The 22,800-nt window shown below is 35.6% G+C and overlaps 1 protein-coding gene across 1 annotated transcript in view; it reads right to left on the bottom strand.

Moving 5' to 3' along the window:
• PKN2 (protein kinase N2) overlaps positions 1-22,800 on the bottom strand; it is a 135,511-nt gene that overhangs the window by 42,649 nt on the left and 70,062 nt on the right. The window contains exons 7-8 of the mRNA XM_036859939.1: positions 7,051-7,236; positions 5,973-6,082 (exon numbers count right to left, since the gene is read on the bottom strand). Coding sequence (XP_036715834.1) covers positions 5,973-6,082; positions 7,051-7,236 — 296 coding nt within the window. The remainder of the gene's footprint in view (positions 1-5,972; positions 6,083-7,050; positions 7,237-22,800) is intronic.

Genomic DNA, 22,800 nt, shown 5'->3' with positions numbered 1-22,800 from the left:
TATCACCTCACTCCTGTTAGAATGGGCATCATCAGAAAATCTACAAACAACAAATGCTGGAGAGGGTGTGGAGAAAAGGGAACCCTCTTGCACTGTTGGTGGGAATGTAAATGGATACAGCCACTATGGAGAACAATATGGAGGTTCCTTAAAAAACTAAAAATAGAATTACCATATGACCCAGCAATCCCAGTATTGGGCATATACCCAGAGAAAACCGTAATTCAAAAAGACACATGCACCCGAATGTTCATTGCAGCACTATTTATAATAGCCAGGTCATGGAAGCAACCTAAATGCCCATCAATAGACGAATGGATAAAGAAGATGTGGTACATATATACAATGGAATATTACTCAGCCATAAAAAGGAACGAAATTGAGTCATTTGTTGAGAAGTGGATGGATCTAGAGACTGTCATACAGAGTGAAGTAAGTCAGAAAGAGAAAAACAAATATCGTATATTAATGCATGTATGTGGAACCTAGAAAAATGGTACAGATGAGCCGGTTTGCAGGGCAGAAGTTGAGACACAGATGTAGAGAATGGACATATGGACACCAAGGGGGGAAAACTGCAGTGGGGTGGGGATGGTGGTGTGCTGAACTGGGCGACTGGGATTGACATGTATACACTGATGTGTATAAAATTGATGACTAATAAGAACCTGCAGTATAAAAAAACAAACAAACAAAACAACTAATACTAAACTTTCATTGGGTTATTTGTATGGAAATATGTTAATATAAATGTTTCAGACATTACATGAATTTTCTAAAAATCTTATATTTGTATTTGTATGGAAATATGTATGGAAATATGTTAATATAAATGTTTCAGACATTACATGAAATTTCTAAAAATCTTATATGTTCTGGTATAATGCTATAAGTAATAATCCTAGTTATTATTTTAAAATGTGTATCTCAAAAATAACTAATTTTCTTGTCAACTCCATTATTATGAACTTTCATCAAATCTTTAACAGTGGTCATTTTTAAGTCTTTCGTCATTTACAGACAGTTCTGGGTGTACTCTGATGCTTTTGCAAATATGTTCCTATAAAAGGCTTTCATCTTCAAGAAATTCATGGAAAAGACTCTGACAAGTACAGGTTTCTGGTAACTGACTGTACTGCTGAACTGAATGAATAAGCATTTTCAGAACTCTAATGAAAAACTGATGAACTCATAAAAGTGCTAACAAAAGATCAAGATGAAAAAAAAATTAATTACATGGGACTGAGTGAACTGATGAAGATGAGTATAATTTTTGTGACTTTCTGTCTGAATTAAAAAAAAAAATCCCACAAGGACTCAGAAGCAAAGAATATACAAATCAATTTTCACTGCAAAGTAAAGGAGCTGTTACAGTGGAGGATTACTGGACTGAATGTCAATATTATGACATAGTATGAGTGTGTTTCATGTTTGGTAATTGCAATCATTGTTGCTTTTGTTGTGGTCATCCATGTACAATGCTTGGTGTCAGTCTATTTATCTCTTGTAAAAATAAAATACAGTGTGTGTGTGTGGAAAAAAAAAAAACACAAATAAAATAAAAAAGCAACCGCCACAAAAAAAAAAAAATTTCATTTTGATCATAACACTCATTAAAATCCTATAATTACTTTAAATAGGCTCTGAAATGAAAGAAAATGACATTCAACCAGTTAATTTCCCATTACTTAACATGCTCTTCCATTATACTCAAATTCATAGCCACACGTCACAGCCTAGGGCTAAAGAAAGAACTAAAGTCATTGAGTAGCTAAATGTGCCAGGCAACACAAAGCATTTCTTCTTAACAGTCCTGTGAGGATTATATTTTATCCCCATTTTAGAGATTGTGAAATAAATGCCCAGTAGTAAGGTTATGTATCTTGTCTACCATCAAATATCTAATAAGTAAATGAATCCAGTTTGTCTGGCTTCAAGACCAATGTTATAGCAAACCTATTAATTTAAGAATGAATGGAAACTGAAACATTTTAGAGTCATAAATATTTACATGTATTCACAGTATAGAAGGAAGATGCAAATATAACAAGACATGTATATAATGATATCCATATACACTAACAACCTCAACTGCATTTCCCTCTCTGGTGGGCTTGACTGAATTATATTGGTCTAACTATTTAATTAAACAGCTAATTTACAGCATGGAACAATGCTAGTTCCAGCAAATATCAGAGCTGAAAAAAAATCAGAGTTGACAAAGAGAAAATATCAGACTTGAAAAAAATATTGGAAGTGTAATCTTTTTCTGATACAACAATTCCCTTAAATCTCTCTTATATAAGTTGCTCATTCAACTTTATTGAGAGAGCCTTAAGAAACTAAAAACAGAGCTACCATATGATCCTGCAATCCCACTCCTGGGCATTACCCAGAGAAAAACATGGTCCGAAAGGATACATGCACCCCAATGTTCACTGCAGCGCTGTTTACAATAGCTAAGACATGGAAACAACCTAAATGTCCATCAACAGAGGAATGGATAAAGAATATGTGGTACATATATACAATGGACTATTACTCAGCCATTAAAAATAATGAAATAATGCCATTTGCAGCAACATGGATGGACCTAGAGACTGTCATAGTGAGTGAAGTAAGTCAGACAGAGAAAGAGGAATATTGTATGACATTGCTTATATGTGGAATCTAAAAAAAAAAAAAAAAAGATACAAATGAACTTATGTGCAAACAGAAACAGACTCACAGACTTAGAGAACTAATTTATGGTTACCAGGGGGGCAGGGTGGGAGGGAGGAATAGTTAGGGAGTTTGGGATTGACATGTACACACTGCTATATTTAAAATGGATAACCATCAAGGACCTACTGTATAGCACAGGGAACTCTGCTCAATATTCTGTAACAACCTAATTGGGAAAAGAATTTGAAAAAGAATACATACATGTATATGTGTAACTGAATCACTTTGTTGTACACTTGAAACTAACACAACTTTGTTAATCAACTATACCCCAATATAAAATAAAAAGTTAAAAAAAAAACTTTACTGAGCGAGAACTTACTACAGCAGCTCAGTTCATTTTTTAATAGTACTATTCTTTGTACTGAAATGAAATCTGCCATCATTGACCTCTGCTTTGTCTTCCACACCCACAAAGTATACAGTCAATCCAAGGATGGAAGGAACATGTACTACAGCTTACCACTTGCCCCTTTTCCAAGCATTTGGCAAACACTGCTACTTGATCAGCATAAACAGGGACCCATCCAGTAAACCTTGACAGTGAGCTCCAGAAAGTTACTACCAATCCATCAGAGTCAACACACACAAATGGAAATATCATTGCTATCACTAGTTTAATTCTTGTTTTACATGTTCCTCCTTTTAACTTTAAAGACAGTTACCAAATCTTTGTTAAATCTCTTCTTTAATAGATTTTAAATCCCACTTTCCTTCAACTGTTCCATATGTAACAGGATTTTCATCATCTCACCATTCCAGCAACTCTTCACTGGATAAGCTTTTTATAAGGTTAAGATCCGATCTAGGGTATGATCTGATCCAACCCAGATTTTTCTATTTCTCTTTGGCAAACCTTCCTTCTCCTCCTATACTTGGAATACTACTTAAGATTTGATTGTTAGACCTTTTTTTTCTTTCTTTATAAACTCTTTCCCATTATGGGCTGCTAACTCTTTTATTAGCTTCTATATTTATATTATTTCTATTTGATCATCTAAATCAGATGATGAAAAATCCCCTATTAAAAGCCCTTCAACTATCTTCTAATTTATTGATTATAAAGACCCTAGTAATCTGACACCCACCTATATCTGCTATTTTACATCTTTACACTGATCTCTGTTCATGATTTTTATTCTTACAACACATCAAGTTTTCTCCTACCCCAAGGCGTTGTATGTTTTTTCTCCTTTGCTGGGAACACTCTACCTGGATCTTTTTAACTCTGGCAACTTTCCCCCCATCGGGTTTCAAGTCAAACGTAGCCTCCTCAAAGAGACTTTCCCTAATTATGTCCTCTACCTAAAATAGCCCCCACCCCCTTCTTTACAATACCTTATTTACTTCCTTCATTGCACTTGAAGATTTTTAAAAAAAAAACTTGTTAACTATTTGTCTTCCCTCATTAGAATATAAGGTCGATAAATACAGGGACTTTGACTATTTTGGTCAATCATAACCAGCATCTAGAATGGTGCTTGACACAGAACAGAAAATCACTGACTATTAAGCCTAAGAGTTCCATTACAGCAATTCCTACATATATCTCTTTCTTTCTATTCCTACTGCCACATTTTACTTCAAGTTCTCTTCACCTTACAGTTGCAGCACTGGAGTAACCTCCTGCAAATTTATATGCCTTTAGTCTCTATTCTCTCAAATTCATTCTTCATACATACCCCAAGATCAATTTTTCTATTATGTCTCTCTCATCCCCACTACCAACAAGTATAAAGACCTTAGCCTAGTATTCAATGTCCTCAATATCTTTTTAACTGAAATCATACACAGTTTCAGACGTAATGGTAAAAAGTCTGCAAATAATCAGACATATACTGAGAAGCCACTGAGGTATAAGTTCCTTGAGGAAATCTTGAGAGATCTTGTTTATATTGTTTGTTGCTAATCTATCACCTGGAAGTGCCTGGAATACAGTATGCATCAATGAATAAATGAACAAATAATTTCATAATAATTTTTAATGAATTAAATGAATGATCCTAAGCTAGAGAATGAATGCCTAGATGAAAGTATTATTCTTTGAAGATGAGTCTGGTTCTCAGACACATGGAGATTAGTTAGTAAATTACTTTAGTAAAAATAGCCAACATTAATTGAGTTCTTACCACTAGCCTAAGATTTTTACATGGATTTAATCCTCACACATTTCAGGGAGGTAGATAGTATTAAAGATAAGGAAACTGGTATACATAAAAAGTTAAGCATTTTGTTCAAGTACATTTAATATTTAAGTGTCAGACACAGTATCTGAACCAAGAAAAGCAATGATGAGGGCCTGATTAAGATACTGGCTGTGAGACAGAAAAAAATAAACTGGAAAAAATATTTTAAAAGTAGAGGCCAGAGCAGTAATTGCCACCTCACATCATCATTAAGCACTATAAATCTGCTCTCACTAATATATGTAATTTTGATTTTATTTTATTTTTTTATATTTGAATTTTATTTTATTTTAGTTTTTTATACAGCAGGTTCTTATTAGTCATCCATTTTATACGTATTAGTGTATACATATCAATCCCAATCTCCCAATTCATCACACCACTACCCCCCTACCACCCCCATATATGTAATTTTTAAAATGACATATGTACCATCAATCTGAATACTAAACGACAAAAAGCTTAATATCTTTCTTATTTTTTAGATAAAATTATGATTAAGTTTTAATATTTTCTTCCCACACCCCAACGGATAGATTAGAATCTAAATAATAAAGTTATCATCGTGGATTTAAATCTACTGTGGACCAAGTTAACTTCTGCTGGGTTCTACAGCTACAGATTGCATTCTAGCCACTCACATTATTCATGAAAGCCACTGAGATACATGGAGGAATGGTTGTCTGAGCACAATAGTTCACTTCAAATCCAGCTTTGATAATATAACCAACAAGTGGTGAGTCAGAAGAATCACCTTAGTGGTCAGAGAGCACAATATTAAAATAAAAAAAAAATTTCAATATTAGATGTCACCTGATTGCTGATCTTTCAGGGTAGTACAAAGTATACATTTTCAAATCACTGCACAAATGAAAACTCCTGCAGCAATCTGATAAGGTAGATTTATGTATACCTCATCAGATGAGAAGTGTCAAAAATACCTAGGTCCTTCTTATATGCTGTTAAGAATAAAACTTACCAAAGTCTTCTCAAACATAAAATTTACATTAAAAATGAATTATAAATATAATGAAAATTCAAGTAAAAAGTTTCTCATCTTACCCTGTCTAGTTCCAGTGTAAACTTCTGGTCCCACGACTGATTGGAAATGGGTTTCCAGCTAGTTTGACCAACCACAGTATTATCTAGCTTCAAAACTGCACAGACATCATCTGTAATTACAATTTAAAACTTGCTTAAATATTTTAAAACCTTTAAAATAGAAATGCCACTGTTTAATATCAACAAAAGTCTTATGATCCTTTGAAAATAAGTTTTTCTTACTCACTACTGAAGCTTTTGAATCTTAAATGGCTAGTTTTATATATACACTCCCACTAGACCCTCCCAAGTTATCCTTTGTGTTTCACAAAAACACAAATAGTAATCGCTATTTCATTTATATTAAAATGTAACTGAAAGGACTAACGAGTGACCAGTAATTGTTTGTCACGTGTGTGTGTATTTACATATCAACATCAGTCATCCAGTTTTTCTCCCTCTACATTTGCTATTAATGTTGTTACCTTAAACAATTTTTATTTTCACATTTTTCCTAAAGTCTCTCTCTATATACAGGAAAGCACAGACACACTGTACTAGGTTGAATTGTCACATGCCTTTCCCACCAGTTGTATAATTACATCATAGTTTATGATTACTTTAGAGTGTCTCCAAAGTACTTCATAAACCTCTCCCATTTTACTTTACCACCTTTACCCACTGCCCCATTTCAGTTTACTTCTGGGACACAGTCCTAGTTAAACATGTTTAGTTCAGTGGTTAGCTATCAAAATTTCAACGTTAGTTTAGAGGTGTCATTATACCATTAAAAGAATCAAGATGTGACACAAAGAGTTTGACATAAAGAGTGATGTTCAATATTTCATTATTCCAAAAGAATTAATGTTATATGTCATTCAGTTTTCTAACATATTTTCAGCAGGGTAAATTTTGTAGCCTTTTAAATTTTCTTGTCATTATAGCTTTTGATATTTTAAACTTAAATTATGGAAATCATAATTTTAAAGTTTGTTGTCCAACTCTGACTCTTCTCACTCTTCTCTGTCCCCACTGCTCAGCCCTTTGCATAGGCCCTTTAATTTGTTATATGATTGTTAAAAAAATCTGATTACTGAACTGGATAAGTCATCTGTTTTTAGGAGATTTCGACTACTTCCACTTTTACTTTTACTCGTTCTGCTCATGAAAGATGATCTGGTTTCACTTGGACTCCAACCAGGTAGTGCAACTGATGCTGCTTTTGACCGTCCGGGGACATTCTCTAGGATATCTTGACAGCCCATTAGACGAACTTCCAAAGTACCTGTAGCATGAACAAATATCAAATAAGAAAACATCAATACTCAACATATAAAATTATGTCGTTGTTACCTATTCAGAAATAGGGGGGGGAAATATCTGCTAAAATAACAAAATCTCTTCTTCCAGAGCATCTTCGAGGTAACTATCATCTTTACTGTTTTATTTAGAGAAACCTATTAAAAACTCTTAATTAATTAAAACAACTATAAAAAAATGTATAGAAAGAACAGCACCAGCCAAAAGCTATTTGTCGGGCATAGAACAAAACTAGTTACATAAACTTCTTGTGTATCTGAATACTCATTTCTATAATTCCATGGAAAACTTACAGAATTATGTGGATAAAACATGTGGGAGGGAAAACATAAAACAAAATAATATGCCTACTAAAATAAACATAAAGAAATTAGAAACAAGGAAATCTGACAATGTAAATAACAGTTGTGTTTAATAATAGCTATATAGTTAACACAGAAAAGGACTATAGGGGTTTTTTTTGGCATAAGTAGATGGATTTCTGTTCTATTTGAGATGTAAAATAACATTATCTTTTCACTTTAATAGTTTAGTTAGTCAAATAATTATGGGCTATAATTATCTAAGCATAAAGTAATTGTAATTTCCTTAGGCAAATACATACTAAAAGTGTTCAAATGGAAATGAGTAACTGTGAGCTTAGCCATCTGGAGATATGGCTTTGTCATCATTTGGGCTAGACTTAGTGTACTAAAATTTAAAATGGTGCTTCAGTATTAAAATTTTAGATACTGCCCATAGTATAGCACTTTAGGAAGAGTATTTCCTGGTAAAAGCTGTCCCATTAAACTTAAATAATTAAAACTTAATTTTATTTAAAGTTTTTAATTATTTAAAAGTAACCAAATGACTCTTTCAACAAAGTAAAAAAGTCTGTATTTAATCTCAACTCAACCAAAAAAAAAAAAAAATCAGACAAAAAATATGAAAAAAACAGTGTTAAAGAAAAGGGACATCAGGCAATGAAGAACAGTGATCCCTGAGAGAAGAGTCCTAAGATTGCTTACTGCCTTGAGAATATCTAGGACACAGCACAGGGAGGGAGAACTCAGGTGGAGCCAAGTGGACTACCTGAGTTAAGGAGACAGAACTGAGAGTATTGAGACTGAACTGACTGAGGTGGCTACATTTCACAGGCAGAGTAAAGGAAAAAATACAGCTGTCCAGAGACAGAATCCCTGAGATGTGCAGAAGGTTCTCCAGACCAAGTATTCAGTCTTGCCCCAGGAATAGAGAATAATTACCCTTAGACTAAATGATGCTCTAGCCCCACATAACAAATCTTAAAAGCATTACCCAAAAGATCAAACTGTTTCCAAGTAACCTAACTATGACCCAGAACAAAGCTCAAAAATATCTGTAATATTTGTAGGAATACAAAAATACCCAGCACCTAACAAGCTAAAATTCCAAATGTCTGGCATTTAATCAGAGATTACCAGGTATATTTGTTTTCTATTGCTACATTACCAATTATCACAAACATAGTGGCTTAAAACAACACCCATTTGTTATCTAACGGTTTTGTAGCCCAGAGTTTGAGTGGGCTGGTCTGCACTCTATGTCAAAGATCTCATAAGGCTGAAATCATTGTGTCTGCCAGGCTAGGCTCTTATCTGGAAGTTCTAAAGAAGAACTGCTTCTAAGCTCATTCAGGGTATTGGCAGAATCTAGTTTCCTGCAGCTGTAAGAATAGGGATCCTATTTCCTTGCTGGCTGACAGCCAGGGGCTGTTTTCAAGTTCTAGAGCTGACCTGCATCCCTCGTCATGTGACCCCCTCATCTCTATGCCAGCAATGGCACATAAAATCCTTTTTATGATTCATATCTGACTTCCCCTTCTGCCACTGGCCAGAGAAAATTTTCTACTTTTAAGGGGCTCACGTGATTATATTAAACCAACCCAGATAACTGTCCTTTACGATAACTCAAGGTCAACTGATGAGTAACCTTAATTACATATGCAAAAATCTCCTTTGCCATATAATGTAATATTATCACAGAAGTGATACCCCATCATATTCATGGGGGAGGGATTCTAGGGGTCATTCTTAATATTCTGCCTATCACACCAGGGAAGCAAAGAAACAGAAAAGTGGGACCCATTAAAAAAACAAAATCAAATGAAAACCAATACAAAACTGATATAAATGTTAGGAGTAGCACACATTCACACAGTTATTATAAATATATTCCATCTGTTCAAAAAGTTGAATAGGGACACTGAAGACATCAGAAAAACACAAAACAAATTTCTAGAGATGAAAATAACATTGAGATTTTTTAAAAAACCCAAAAAACTGGATGGGATTGGTGGCACATTACACATTGCAAAAGTAGAGGCTAGTGAACTTGAAGCTAGAGCAAAAGAAATGATCAAAAATACAAGACAGAAAGTAAAGACTTGGAGGGCAAAAACAACAACAAAAAACCAGCACATATGTGAGCTGTGAGTTTAACTTCTAGTGGCCTAATACATGTGTACTTGAAGTCCCTGATGAAAAGCAAAGAGGATAGAGAACAGAAAATATATTTGAAAAAATAATGACTGAAAAGTTGCCTAATGTAGTGAAAACTATAAGTCCAAGAAGTATCCAAGAAGTTCAATGAACACCGAGCAAAAGAAAAATAAGTAAATTACACCAAAGCATAACATAATTAAATTTCTCAAAACAAACGATAAGAGAAAGTATTAAAAGCAGCCAGAAAAAATGACATGTACATATAAGATTAGGACAGCAGCAGATTTCTCATTAGAAACAATGAAAGCAAGACAGAGAAGCAATATCTTTAAAGTACTGAGGAAACAAACCATGAACTTAAAATTCTAAGCCTACTGAAAATTTATTTCAAAAATGAAGCTTTTTCAAATATAAAAATGGATAAAGAACCCATTATCAGCAAATTACCATGTGATCCATCCACACAATTCCTAGGTATTTATCCCAGTTAAGTGAAATCGATGTTTACACAAAAACTATACAGGGATCTTATCAGCAGCTGTATTTGAAAAAAGTACAAAATGGAAACAACCCAAGTATCAATCACAGGTGAATGGATAAACAAGTTATGGTATATTCACACAACTGAATACTACCAATAATAAACAGAAAAGAACTACTGATACATGCAACATAGACAAATATCAAAAGAATTATTCAGAGTGAAATGGCCAGATTCCCACCCCCAACAAAAAAAAGAGTATGCACTGTATGATTCAATTTATATAAAATTCTACAAAGTGAAAACTAATATCTAGTGACACAAACAGGCCAGTGATTGCCTGGGGACAGGTGTGGGGAAGGAAAGCATAAGAAGAGCAAGAAAGAGAGATTACATAGAGGCACATGAGGATACTTTTGGGGATGATGGATATAATTATCTTGATTGTGGTGATGGTTTCAAGACTTTAAATAGATGATGAAACTTGTCAAATTATACTCTTTAAATATGTGCAATAAAACTGTTCTAAAAACTGGATATTGATAATGGTGGCTCAAGTATATGTATTTCCTAAAAATTTTAAACTATACTTAAAATCGGTGAAAATTTATACACTATAGTATATAAATTATGTCCCAATAAAGATTCTAAGCATGAGGGGAAACTTCAATCTTATGTTTGGTTAGGCTATGGAAATCTTATCTTACTGTAAAGTATTAAGGCAGATTAAGTATAATGGAAATCATTTCAATTCTGGTTCAAAAGAAACAACTTGTGTCTGTGTGTTTTATTTGTTTTTTTGTTGTTGTTAAGGTAGCAAACTTAGTTCATTTCCACTGTAAATGCTCAGATGTAAAAGTCATCCTGGGAAAACTGTAAACATCTGGTTACTACTTCAAACCCTGGTAGCTTATTAAATATTTTAGTAATTTCAATGTATTAGGAGATGACAATGTTCAACACCTGCTTTCATTTAGAATAAAACCTGGAGGGATTTAAGATCTTTATTAAGTATCTAGAAGTTTCTTTCTTTTATGAGGTGACACAATTGCTATTGCATATAACCATATAAGAAGTGGCTTAAAATTACCTGTTTTACTTTTATAACCCATAATATGAAATTTTAAAAACAAGCAAATCCAAGAAGTAAATGTTTGTATTCATAAGCAATAGCTAAAATTCCATTAGAACAAGTAAATACTTTTTTGTTTCTTTTAACTTTCTGGAAAAACTGTTTTATATCAATTTTACTAATTCAGTATTTCATCTTGGTACAATTAACTTTTCTTTAATTCTGAGGAATCTTCTTTTATAAAAACTAGTAAATGTCTCAAAATTTGGACTAAAAGTTAAATTATACTTTATATCAAAGTAATTTGCAAATTTTAGTATTATAATCATACAACCACAAAAGAAACCAGAGCATAAATGAGATAAACCACAAATAATAGCATATAGTAAAAACTCAGGACAGCAAATACTCCTACTACTTATCTATGCTAATCCTTTATCATGTCTAATCCTTTATTAATATCACTACTATTTCTCTTCCTAGTTAACTCCATATTTAGTTTAAGGTCCAGTAGATAAAGGAATTTTTTAAAACACCAAAATATCTTAAGAATTATAAGATACTTCCTTTTAGACTGGTGATTTACATCACTATGAGTAAAGTTCATTAAGGGAATGAAGAACAGGGAAAGAGAGAACTAAAAAGAGGTTAAAGAGTTGGGAAGAGCAACCAACCAGAATAGAAAAGGAAAATAATTTCCAGCCATATCAGCTGATTTTCCAAAATGTGGCTTTATTACTTTTCTAAAAATACTGTTTAACAACCATATTTTAACCAATGGATCATTCTGAAACTCTTGAATATTAAAAATATGTTCAGCCCTGAGCCATAAGATGGTGAAACTTAGATGTACAGTCCCTGCCTTATTATCAAATGACATTTACCAAATATCCACTGAGTGTATAAAGTATCTTGTGATAGGGGTTAAGATTACATGTAGGTAGATGACAAGGTCTTCATAGGTCTATATCCCAGCTTAGATTAAAAAAAACCCCAAAAAAACAGTAAGAAGATGGATAATAAGTCAAAGACATTAAATAAGCACTCTGCACTAACCAGATTAATTGTGATAGAAGATTCATGGTAGGAGTTATAGAAGATGTGGCTGGAAAGATAAATGCTTTATTTTATTTACTTATTTTTTTAATTGGAATACAGTTGATTTAAAATGTTGTGTTAGTTTCAGGTGTACAACAAAATGAATCAGTTATACATATACATACATCCACTCTTTTTTAGATTCTTTTCCCATATAGGCCATTATACAGTACCGAGTAGAGTTCTCTGTGCTATACAGTAGGTCCTTATTAGTTATCTATTTTATATATAGTAGTGTGTATATGTCAGTCCCAATCTGCCAATTTATCCCTACTCTCCCTTTCCCCCAGTAACCATAAGTTTGTTTTCTACATCTGTAACTCTATTTCTGTTTGGTAGATAAGTTCATTTGTACCCTTTTTTTAGATTCCTCATATAAGCAATACCATGATATTTGTTTTTCTCTGTCTGATTTACTTCACTCAATATGACAATCTCTAGGTCCATCCATGTCACTGCAAATGGCATTACTTCGTTCTTTTTATGGCCCAGTAATATTCCACTGTACATATGTACCACAACTTCTTTAACCATTCCTCTGTTGATGGTCATTTAGGTTCCTTCCATGTCCTGGCTATTGTAAATACTGCTGCAATGAATATTGCAGTGCACGTATCTTTTGAATTATGGTTTTCTCCAGATATATGCCCAGCAGTGGGATTGCTGGATCATATGGTAGCTCTGTTTTCATTTTTTTAAGGAATCTCCATGCTGTTCTCCATAGTGGCTGTACCAGTTTACATTCCCACCAAAAATGTAGGAGGGTTCCTTTTTCTCCACACCCTCTCCAGCATTAACTGTTTATAGATTTTTTTGATGATGGCCATTCCAACGAGTGTGAGGTGATACCTCATAAGATAAATGCTTTAAATATTTAAAATACAATGGAGAATTTCAAACAGAGGTTCCCAAGCTTTCTCGTTTCATGATACCCTAATGTCTCAATTTTTTCATTGTGCTTCTAGTCTGAACAATGTACCTAACAGTTCTGTTTCATAAGATATTGTAACAAATTAATTAATAACTATTTGAAAAATTATATACGTAGTTTGAAAGAAAAAAGTAATCTTATTTCATTCTTAAATAACCATGATCACTTCCTAATGAGATGTGTGTATCTATTGGGCACTGTATAACTTATCAAACTTTGGGATTAGATTTGAAAGTGCCACTCTTATCTTCTATTCCATATTGATTTTCCCATAATATTTATCATTATAGCAGTGAAGGAAAAACCAGGAACACCCAGCTTCATCAATATATGACATAATCAGAAGGCATGTAGTTCAACCTAATGCTGAAACTCCAACTACCTTGAAGCTAGTAGATTAATGGTGATGGTAGGAAGTGAAGTAATACTGTGTTTCCCTCAAAAACTTAAAATATCCTGTTGTACCCTCGTGAATTCATTTTGGCATCCCAGGGTACCTCAGATTTAGGAACTCAGTTTGGTAACTGCAGATTTAAACTCATCTTAATAGTGGCAACAGCATTGTTCAACTGTAAATTTCTCCTTCAAGGTTTAATGTAGAAGTCTGCCATAATATAAAGCTGATTAATGATACCCAAAGGTACTAGAATGTGATAGTATGCTATGCAATTCTGAAGAACACTTTCATATCCTCAAAATATTTAATGACATTGTTTTTAAGGTAAAGCCCTCTCTGACATTCATATTGATAAGATAATTTAAGGATTCCTGGAGAAGAGGGAGGCCTGTGTATCAAAAATATGCCACATTCACATGGGCCATAAAAACCTTTGTAGGTAATGGTAAGAAAATGGTAGAGTTGCAAAGTCCAAAGGCAGTTTCTGCATAGAAACACAGGAAAACAAACAAACAAATAAAACCAGGAAACTACTTATAATCAACTTTAACAAAAATCTGGGAAACAAAGGTTTACTGCAACCAAGCAAATGTTTGATCAAAAAATGCAATGAATACTTCGTAGGAGAGCTTTCTGGCATTTTAACTTATCTTTGCTTCATCCCTCCTCCCCCCACCACCCCCAATGGTTTGGTGATAGTCCTGAAGATAGCAGGCTGCATTCCTGGTACAGGTTCCCGGTGCCAGAGGGAGCAGAGAAGACATCATACTCAAAGAACTGTGGATGCCTGCTTTGACCTCTCTGAAGGCTCCCTGAAGGATTAACAGAAAGGGTTTACCTTTTTTTCACCTAAGAAATCTCTCAGGACAGAGAAATAGCTAATTGGAGGGCATTTAAAGGCAAATGAACCAACCACTGAAGCCGGGAGCAAAGGATATCAGTTGTCTATATTGTTTAATAGACATCCTAGAATCTTGGGGAAAAGCTAGGGAGTAAACTCTTTTAAGGAATAAGAGCTTTGCAATGCTTCCACATGTTACTGGAAAACTAGAAGGCTAGATGCAAAAGGAGACATCCTCAGAAGAGATCTGAAAAGGCCCTAAGCTCGCACATCTGGCAGATCTTCAAGCTCTGTGCAAGCAAAGGCAGAGTTATAAAATGCCTGGGTGAATGTTAAAGGTATGCCTTGGCACACAAACACAGAATTCAGCTGCAAACATGGAAAATTTTCTTTCTGCTTGCAGGCATTTGGAAGTCCAAGCCACAGCAATCAGAGAAGAAAAAGAAATAAAAGGAATACATATTGGAAAAGAAGTAAAACTGTCACCGTTCACAGATGACATACTATACATAGAAAATCCTAAAGATGCCACCAGAAAACTAGAGCTAATCCATGAATTTGGTAAAGCTGCAGGATACAAAATTAAGGCAAGAAATCTCTTCCATTCCTATATGTTAACAATGAAAGATCAGAAAGAGAAATTAAGGAAACAATCCCATTTACCATCACAACAAAAATAATAAAATACCTAGGAATAAACTTACCTAAGGAGGCAAAAGACCTGTACTCGGAAAACTATAAAACACTGATGAAAGAAATTAAATATGATACAAATAGATGGAGAGATATACCATGTTTTTGGATTGGAAGAATCAACATTGTGAAAATTATTACACTACCCAGGGCAATCTACAGATTCAATGCAATCTCTATCAAATGACCAAGGGAATTTTTCCCAGAACTAGAACAAACAATTTTACAATTTGTATGGAAACACAAAAGACCCCGAATAGCCAAAGCAATCTTGAGAAAGAAAAACGGAGCTGGAGGAATCAGGCTCCCTGACTTCAGCCTATGCTACAAGTATAGTAATCAAGACAGTATGGTACTGGCACAAAAACAGAAATAGAGATCAATGGTACAGGATAGAAAATCCAGAGATAAACCCACACACCTATGGTTACCTAACCTATGACAAAGGAGGCAAGAATATACAATGGAGAAAAGACAGTCTCTTTAATAAGTGGTGTTGGGGAAACTGCACAGCTACATGTAAAAGAATGAAATTAGAACACTATCTAACACCATACACAAAAATAAACTGAAAATGGATTAAAGGCCTAAATGTAAGGCTGGAGACTATAAAACTCTTAGAGGAAAACAAAGGAAAAACACTCTTTGAAGTGTTTTGAAGTGTTTGAAACACTCAAATCACAGCAAGATCTTTTTTGACCCACCTCCTAGAGTAATGAAAATAAAAATAAAAATAAACAAATGGGGCCTAATTAAACTTAAAAGCTTTTGCACAGCAAAGGAAACCATAAACAAGATGAAAAGACAACCCTCAGAATGGGAGAAAATATTTGCTAGTGAAGCAACTGACAAAGGATTCATCTCCAAAATATACAAACAGCTCATGCAGCTCAATATCAAGAAAAACAAGCAACGCAATAAAAAAATGGGCAGAAGACCTAAATAGACATTTCTCCAAAGAAAACATACAGATGGCCAAGAGGCACATGAATAGACAGATGCTCAACATCACTAATTATTAGAGAAATGCAAGTCAAAACCACAATAAGCTATCACCTCACATTGGTCAGAATGGCCATCATCAAAAAATCTACAAACAATAAATGCTGGAGAGGATGCAGAGAAAAGGGAACCCTCTTGCATTATTGGCGGGAATGTAAATTGATACAGCCACCATGGAGAACAGTATGGAGGTTCCTTAAAAAACTAAAAATAGAACTACCATATGACCCAGCAATCCCACTACTGGGCATATACCCTGAGAAAACCACAATTCAGAAAGACACATGTACCCCAATGTTCATTGCAGCACTATTTACAATAGCCAGGACACGGAAACAACCTAAATGCCCATTGACAGATGAATGGATAAAGATGTGCTACATATATACAATGGACTATTACTCAGCCATAAAAAGAAACCAAATTGGGTCATCTGTAGAGATGTGGATGGACCCAGAGTCTGTCATACAGAGTGAAGTAAGTCAGAAAGAGAAAAACAAATATCGTATATTAATGCATATATGTGGAACCTAGAAAAATGGTACAGATGAACGTATTTGCAAGGCAGAAATAGAGATGCAGACATAGAGAATGGACATGTGGACACAGAGGGGGAAGGGGAAGGTGGGATGAATTGGGAGACAAGGTTTGACATAAATACACTACCATGTGTAAAATAGATAGCTAGTGGGGACCTGCAGTATAGCACAGGAAGCTCAGTTCGGTGCTCTGTGATGACCTAGATCGGTGGGATGGGGGGGAGGGGGGAAGGGAGGTCCAAGAGGGAGAGGATATATGTATACATAGAGCTGATTCACTTTGTTTTACAGCAGAAACTAACACAACATTGTAAAGCAATTATACTCCAATTAAAGAAAAAAAAAAAGTCTGTCAAAACACTAGTTGACCACTAACTTAATGGAGACTTCAGTGACCACACATGACAAAAAATACAGTCTTTAGCAAATAAAGTCACTAAACAACTACACTCTGTTTCAAACAGCAATAAGAAATTATAGAAAAGGGGAGTATCTTCCAGTTACACATTATAATATTCACCATATCCAGCTTTCAATAAAAAATTATGAGGCAAGCACAGAAATAAGAGAGTATGGCCAATTCACAAGCAAAGCAGAAATTCACAGAAACTACCCCTGAGGAAGACATTGGATTTACTAAACAAAGACTCTATACCCACTGTCTTACATATGGTCAAAGCTTATATGTGGTCATAGACCTAAAAGAAACCAAAAGGAAAAAGAGAGAATGGTATTTCAACAAATAGGGAATATTAATAAAGATACAGAATTTATAAATAAGAACCAAATAGAAATCCTGGAACTGAAAAGTACACTAACTGGAATTTTAAAAGTTTACTAGAGATGTTCAACAGCAGATCGGAGCATCCAGAATAATAAGAAAACTTAAAGATAGCTGAACTGAAGTATCTAGTCTTAGGAACAGAAAGAAAAAAAAATGAAGAAAATTCAATGTAATTCTATGTTACTTCAATAATTGGGGAATGAGGGACATTACATGAAGGGAAACATTGATAGGAACTACAGCTGACTTCTCATAATATTGGGTTGGTCAAAAAGTGCCTCCGGTTTTTAAATAAAAATAAAAGACACATTTCACACTTTCACCAAGAACTTTATTGAACAACATATTCACCCTTTTGTTCCACTACCTTCTGCCATTTTTCAGGGAACTTCATAATTCCATCTTCCCAAAATGTTTTATCTTTTTGAGCAAAGAACTGTTCCAGGTACCTTTTACAGTCTTCCAGGGAATTGAAATTTTTTCCATTAAGAGAATTCTGTGAAGACCTAAATAAATGGAAATATGAAGGTGCACTGTCTGGTGAATACGGCCGATGAATCAGAACTTCCCAGCCAAGCTGTCACAGTTTCTGCCTGGTCATCAAAGAAACATGCGGTCTTGCATTATCCTGATGGAAGATTATGGTGTTTTCTGTTGACTAATTCTGGACGCTTTTCATCAAGTGCTGCTTTCAGTTGGTCTAACTGGAGCAGTACTTGCTGGAATTAATCGTTTGGTTTTCTAGAAGGAGCTCATAATAGAGAACTCCCTTCTAATCATACCATATATATACAACATCACCTTCTTTGGATGAAGACCAGCCTTTGGTGTGGTTGGTGGTGGTTCATTTTGCTTGCCCCACGATCTCTTCTGTTCCACATTATTGTACATATGCACTGTTCATTGCCCATCACAATTTGTTATAAACACGGAACACTTTCATTACATTTAAGTAGAGAATCGCAGGCAGAAATACAGTCAAGAAGGTTTTTTTCATTTAACTTATGTGGAACCCAAACATCAAAGCGATTCACATAACCAAGCTGGTGCAAATGATTGTCAACACTTGATTTGGTTATTTTGAGTATGTCGGGTATCTCCCGTGTGGTATAACATTGATTCTTCTCAATTAATGTCTCGATTTGATCACTATCAACTTCAACTGGTCTACCCGACCACGGAGCATCATCCAGTGAGAAACCTCCAGCATGAAACTTTGCAGACCACTTTTGACATGTTTCATCAGTCACAGCACCTTCTCCATATACTGCACTGGCGTTTCAGTTCCGTTTTAACCTTTCTTGAAATAATAAAGCATAATATGCCGAAAATGTTGCTTTTTTCTTCCATCTTCAATATTAAAATGGCTACACAAAAATTCACCAATTTTGATAAGTCTTTTTTAAAATGCACGCTGATATAACAGCTGCACATACAATCTAACAAAATTGTTTCGAATGAAGTTAAAGACAACTAAGTGCTACTAGAGCGATCTTATGGAAAAAAACAAACAAAACTTTTGGCCAACCCAATAGAAAGAGGAAAGCTAGAAGACAATGAAATCACATTTTTAAAGAGCTGAAAGGAAAAAAACACCTATAGAGGTTTTCTACCGACAGTATTCTTTAAAAATGAAGATGAAATAAACAAGAAAAAAGTGGAAAAATTAGAGTCTACCACATCTTCACTACAATAAATGCTAAAAGAAATGGCTATGGGCTAAAGGAAAATTCTAACAGGAAATCTCAAGTACAACAAGAATAAGTGAAGAACAACAGTAAGGATAAATGAGCCATTAGATATAAAGAACAATGTTTTGTTTTGTTTTTTGAAAAAATACTTTGTAACAAAGTAAATTACAGTTGACCCTTGAACAATGTGGGGGTTAGGGGCACTGACTCTTCTCACAGTCGAAAATCCACATGTAGCGTAACAGTAGGTTCTCCATATCTGTAATCCCACACTCACAGATTCAATTAACCATGGATCAGGTATATCCTTAAAGTTCTTAGCTCTTTAAAGTAAAAACAACACTAGAAGATGTACAGTGGAACCTTGAACAACATGGGTTTGAACTGTGCAGGTCCACTTACACGTGAATTATTTTTCACTAGATACATAACTACAGTACTGTATGATCCACAGCTGGTTGAGTTCACAGACATGGAGGGCTGACTGTGAAGTTATATACAGATCTGTGACTGCACAGAATGTCGGTGCTCCTAACCCCAGTGTTGTTCAAGGGTCAGCTGCAGATTAAGGCACAGGTAGAAGTAAAATATATTACAATGAGGATAAACAGGGCGAAGTGGAAGAATTTGCAAATATTTCTCCATAAAATTTTTAAACTGATTTGGAAGTAAGAGAGTACATTATGATCACAGACTGTAATAAGTTCAATATGCATACTTGAATCTCTAAAGTAAACAGTAAGCACACCACACACACACAGACACACACACAGGCATAATTAAAACACTGTTATGGGACATGAAAAGGAATAATGGAACTATTTGCTTCAAAAACAACTACTAAGGGCAGGAAATGATAAACAGAGAAAAAAGAGTAAATGCAATTCAAACATCAAGATTGTAGAGTTAAATACATATCAAGAATAATATTAAAAGGACAGTCTATAAAGGGTACATGGAAACTTTTGAGGGTTGATATGACAAAAGTTATCAAATTGTACATATCAGATATGTGCAGTTTATGTATACAAATAAAGCTGTTAAAAAATATAAGACTAACAACTTCAATTAGATTTTCAGGTTAGATAAAAAGAGACATCTATATGATGTACATAAAATATATCACTTTAAGTAGAAAAGAACAAACAGGTTGAAAATAAAAGGATGGAAAACTTCATTAGGTTACCTTAGGCATAAAAAGGATAGTATGGCTCTACTAATATCAGACAAAGTAAACTCCAAGTCTATTTTCAGAGATAAAAGGAAATGTTTATAATGATAAAAGAGTAAGTTGATCAGTAAGACATAAAGCTAAATGTGTATGCTACTAATTAAAAACAAGACAAAGCAAAGCAAACAGGAGGTAAAACTCAACAGACTTAAAAATGGTTTGCAATCAACCTAACCAATTTGACACCTGGCTTAATTATGTTAAGAGACTTTATGAGAACTTCTCTTTGAGCTCTACTAAAGCCAGGTTTTTGGAGAGATCTTGGTGTTCATGTTTATGAACAGGCTCATGGGAGGCTGCTGGTGGGAGGACTCCCTGAGTTCTGCTGCTTGTCTCTGCTTCATAATATCTGATATTCATGAAAGCTGATGCTTGTTTCTGTGTTTACATCTGTGTCTCTGAGCCCCCCCCAAAATGTCTGTACATCAATAAACACTTGTTCTACACAAACAAATAAACAAAAAAACCAGAGACTAGGCGATTTCTGGGATACCACAAAGACTACAAAAATACACATTATGGGGACCCCAGAAGGAGAGAAGAGAGAAAATGGCAGAAAGAATATGTGAAGAAATGATGGCAGAAAACTTCCCAAATTTGATGAATGACATGAATCTGCACATCAAGAAGCTCAAAGAATCCAAGTAAAATAAACTCAAAAGAAATTACCATTCTGAGATGCGTTATAATCAAATTGTGAAAACCAAAGACAATAGGGAATATTGAAAGCAGCAAGAGAGAAGCAACTCATCACTTAGAAAGAACCCTCAATAAGTTTAAAAGTTGATTCTTCATCAGATAGCATAAAGGCCAGGAGGGAATGGGAGGACATTTTTAGAACGCTGAAAGAAAAAAGCTTGTCAACGAAGAATTCTATGTATGCAAAACTAACCTTCAAAAATGAAGAAAATAAGCGATTCCCAAATAAGTCTTATCACTAGCAGACCTTCCTAGAAGAAATGCTAAAACAAGTCATCCAGATTGAAATGACAGGACACTAGACAGTAACTTGAAATCACAGAAAAAATAACACCAGTAAAACTAACTATATAGGTAAATTAAAAGGCCAGTATTACTATATTTTCAATTTATAACTTTGTTTCCTGTATGACTTTAAAAAAAAATGCATACAATAATGATTATAATCTAATATATAATAATATAATATAAAGGGTACATAATGTATAAAGACATAATCTATGTCAACAAAAATATAATGATGGGGAGGCACAGCTGTATAGGAGCAGAGCTTTTGTAGGCTACTGTGATAAATTTAGGTTGTTAACTGTAACCATTAGAGTAACCACTAAGAAAGCAATTTAAAAATATACAGAAAAGGGGGGAGGAGTCAAGATGGCATTGTGGGAAGACACAGAGTTAGCGTCTCCCCACAACTAGGGTGCCTGCCAGTCGCTGGTGGGAGACTCTGACCCCCAAGGAGATGGGAGGAACCCCAGAGTGAACCGGTAGGATGTAGGGGGACCAAGGGGAGAGAAGAAGTGGAGGCCAGACAAGATCAGCCACCCAGAGGCCAGGGAGATCAGGAGAGGCAGGCCAGTTCCCCCACCCCCAAAGCCCCATACAGGCAACGTGGGTCCTGGGGGCACAGAAAGGAGGCCGGGGAGATTAGGAGAGGCAGGCGGGAGGGATGCCCTGGGAGGAGTGGGTGAGGGGCAGAGGGCGACTGCCCTGCCAACTGGGGCCCAGGGAGCCTGCTGAGCTCCCAGGCTGATCCCCTGCCCTCAAAGCCTCCTCCAGGTTGCCCGGGTCCTTGAGGGCATAGGAAGGAGGCCGAGGGAAGAAAAGGAAAGGAAGGTGGGAGGTGCCCTCTGGGAGGAGCGGGAGAGGAGCGAGGGCAATTGGCCCGCCCACTCAGGTTCGGGGAGTCTGCTGAGCTCCCATGCCGATCACCTGCCCTCCAGGGCCCCTCCAGGGTGTGTGGGTCCTTGGGGACACAGGAGGGAGGATGGGGAGATCAGGAGAGACAAGCAGGAGGGGCCCTCCCAGACCCCAGACTGGAGGAGCAGGAGAGGAGAGAGGGCGTTTGTCCTGCCCACTCGAGCACAGGAAGCCTGCTGGGCTCCCAGGTGAGGTCCCCTGACCTCTGAGGCCAGGGGTGGGGGGCACACCTGGGCCCCTTCTGTTCCTTGAGCCTAAGCCCCACCCCCCACAGCCCCCAGGGCCTTTTCTAGCCCTTTGGGTCCTGAGCATTGGCCCCGCCCACTGCCCAAACCTCACCCTTGCCTAGGCCCCACTCTCCACAGCCAAGGCCTCCCACGACACCCCCCTTTTTCATTTCTTTTCCCT

The sequence above is a fragment of the Balaenoptera musculus genome, chromosome 1, assembly GCF_009873245.2.
Source record: "Balaenoptera musculus isolate JJ_BM4_2016_0621 chromosome 1, mBalMus1.pri.v3, whole genome shotgun sequence".
Lineage (NCBI taxonomy): Eukaryota > Metazoa > Chordata > Mammalia > Artiodactyla > Balaenopteridae > Balaenoptera > Balaenoptera musculus.
The sequence above is the reverse complement of the archived record's forward strand: the minus strand, read 5'-3'. Positions and strand labels throughout refer to the sequence as shown.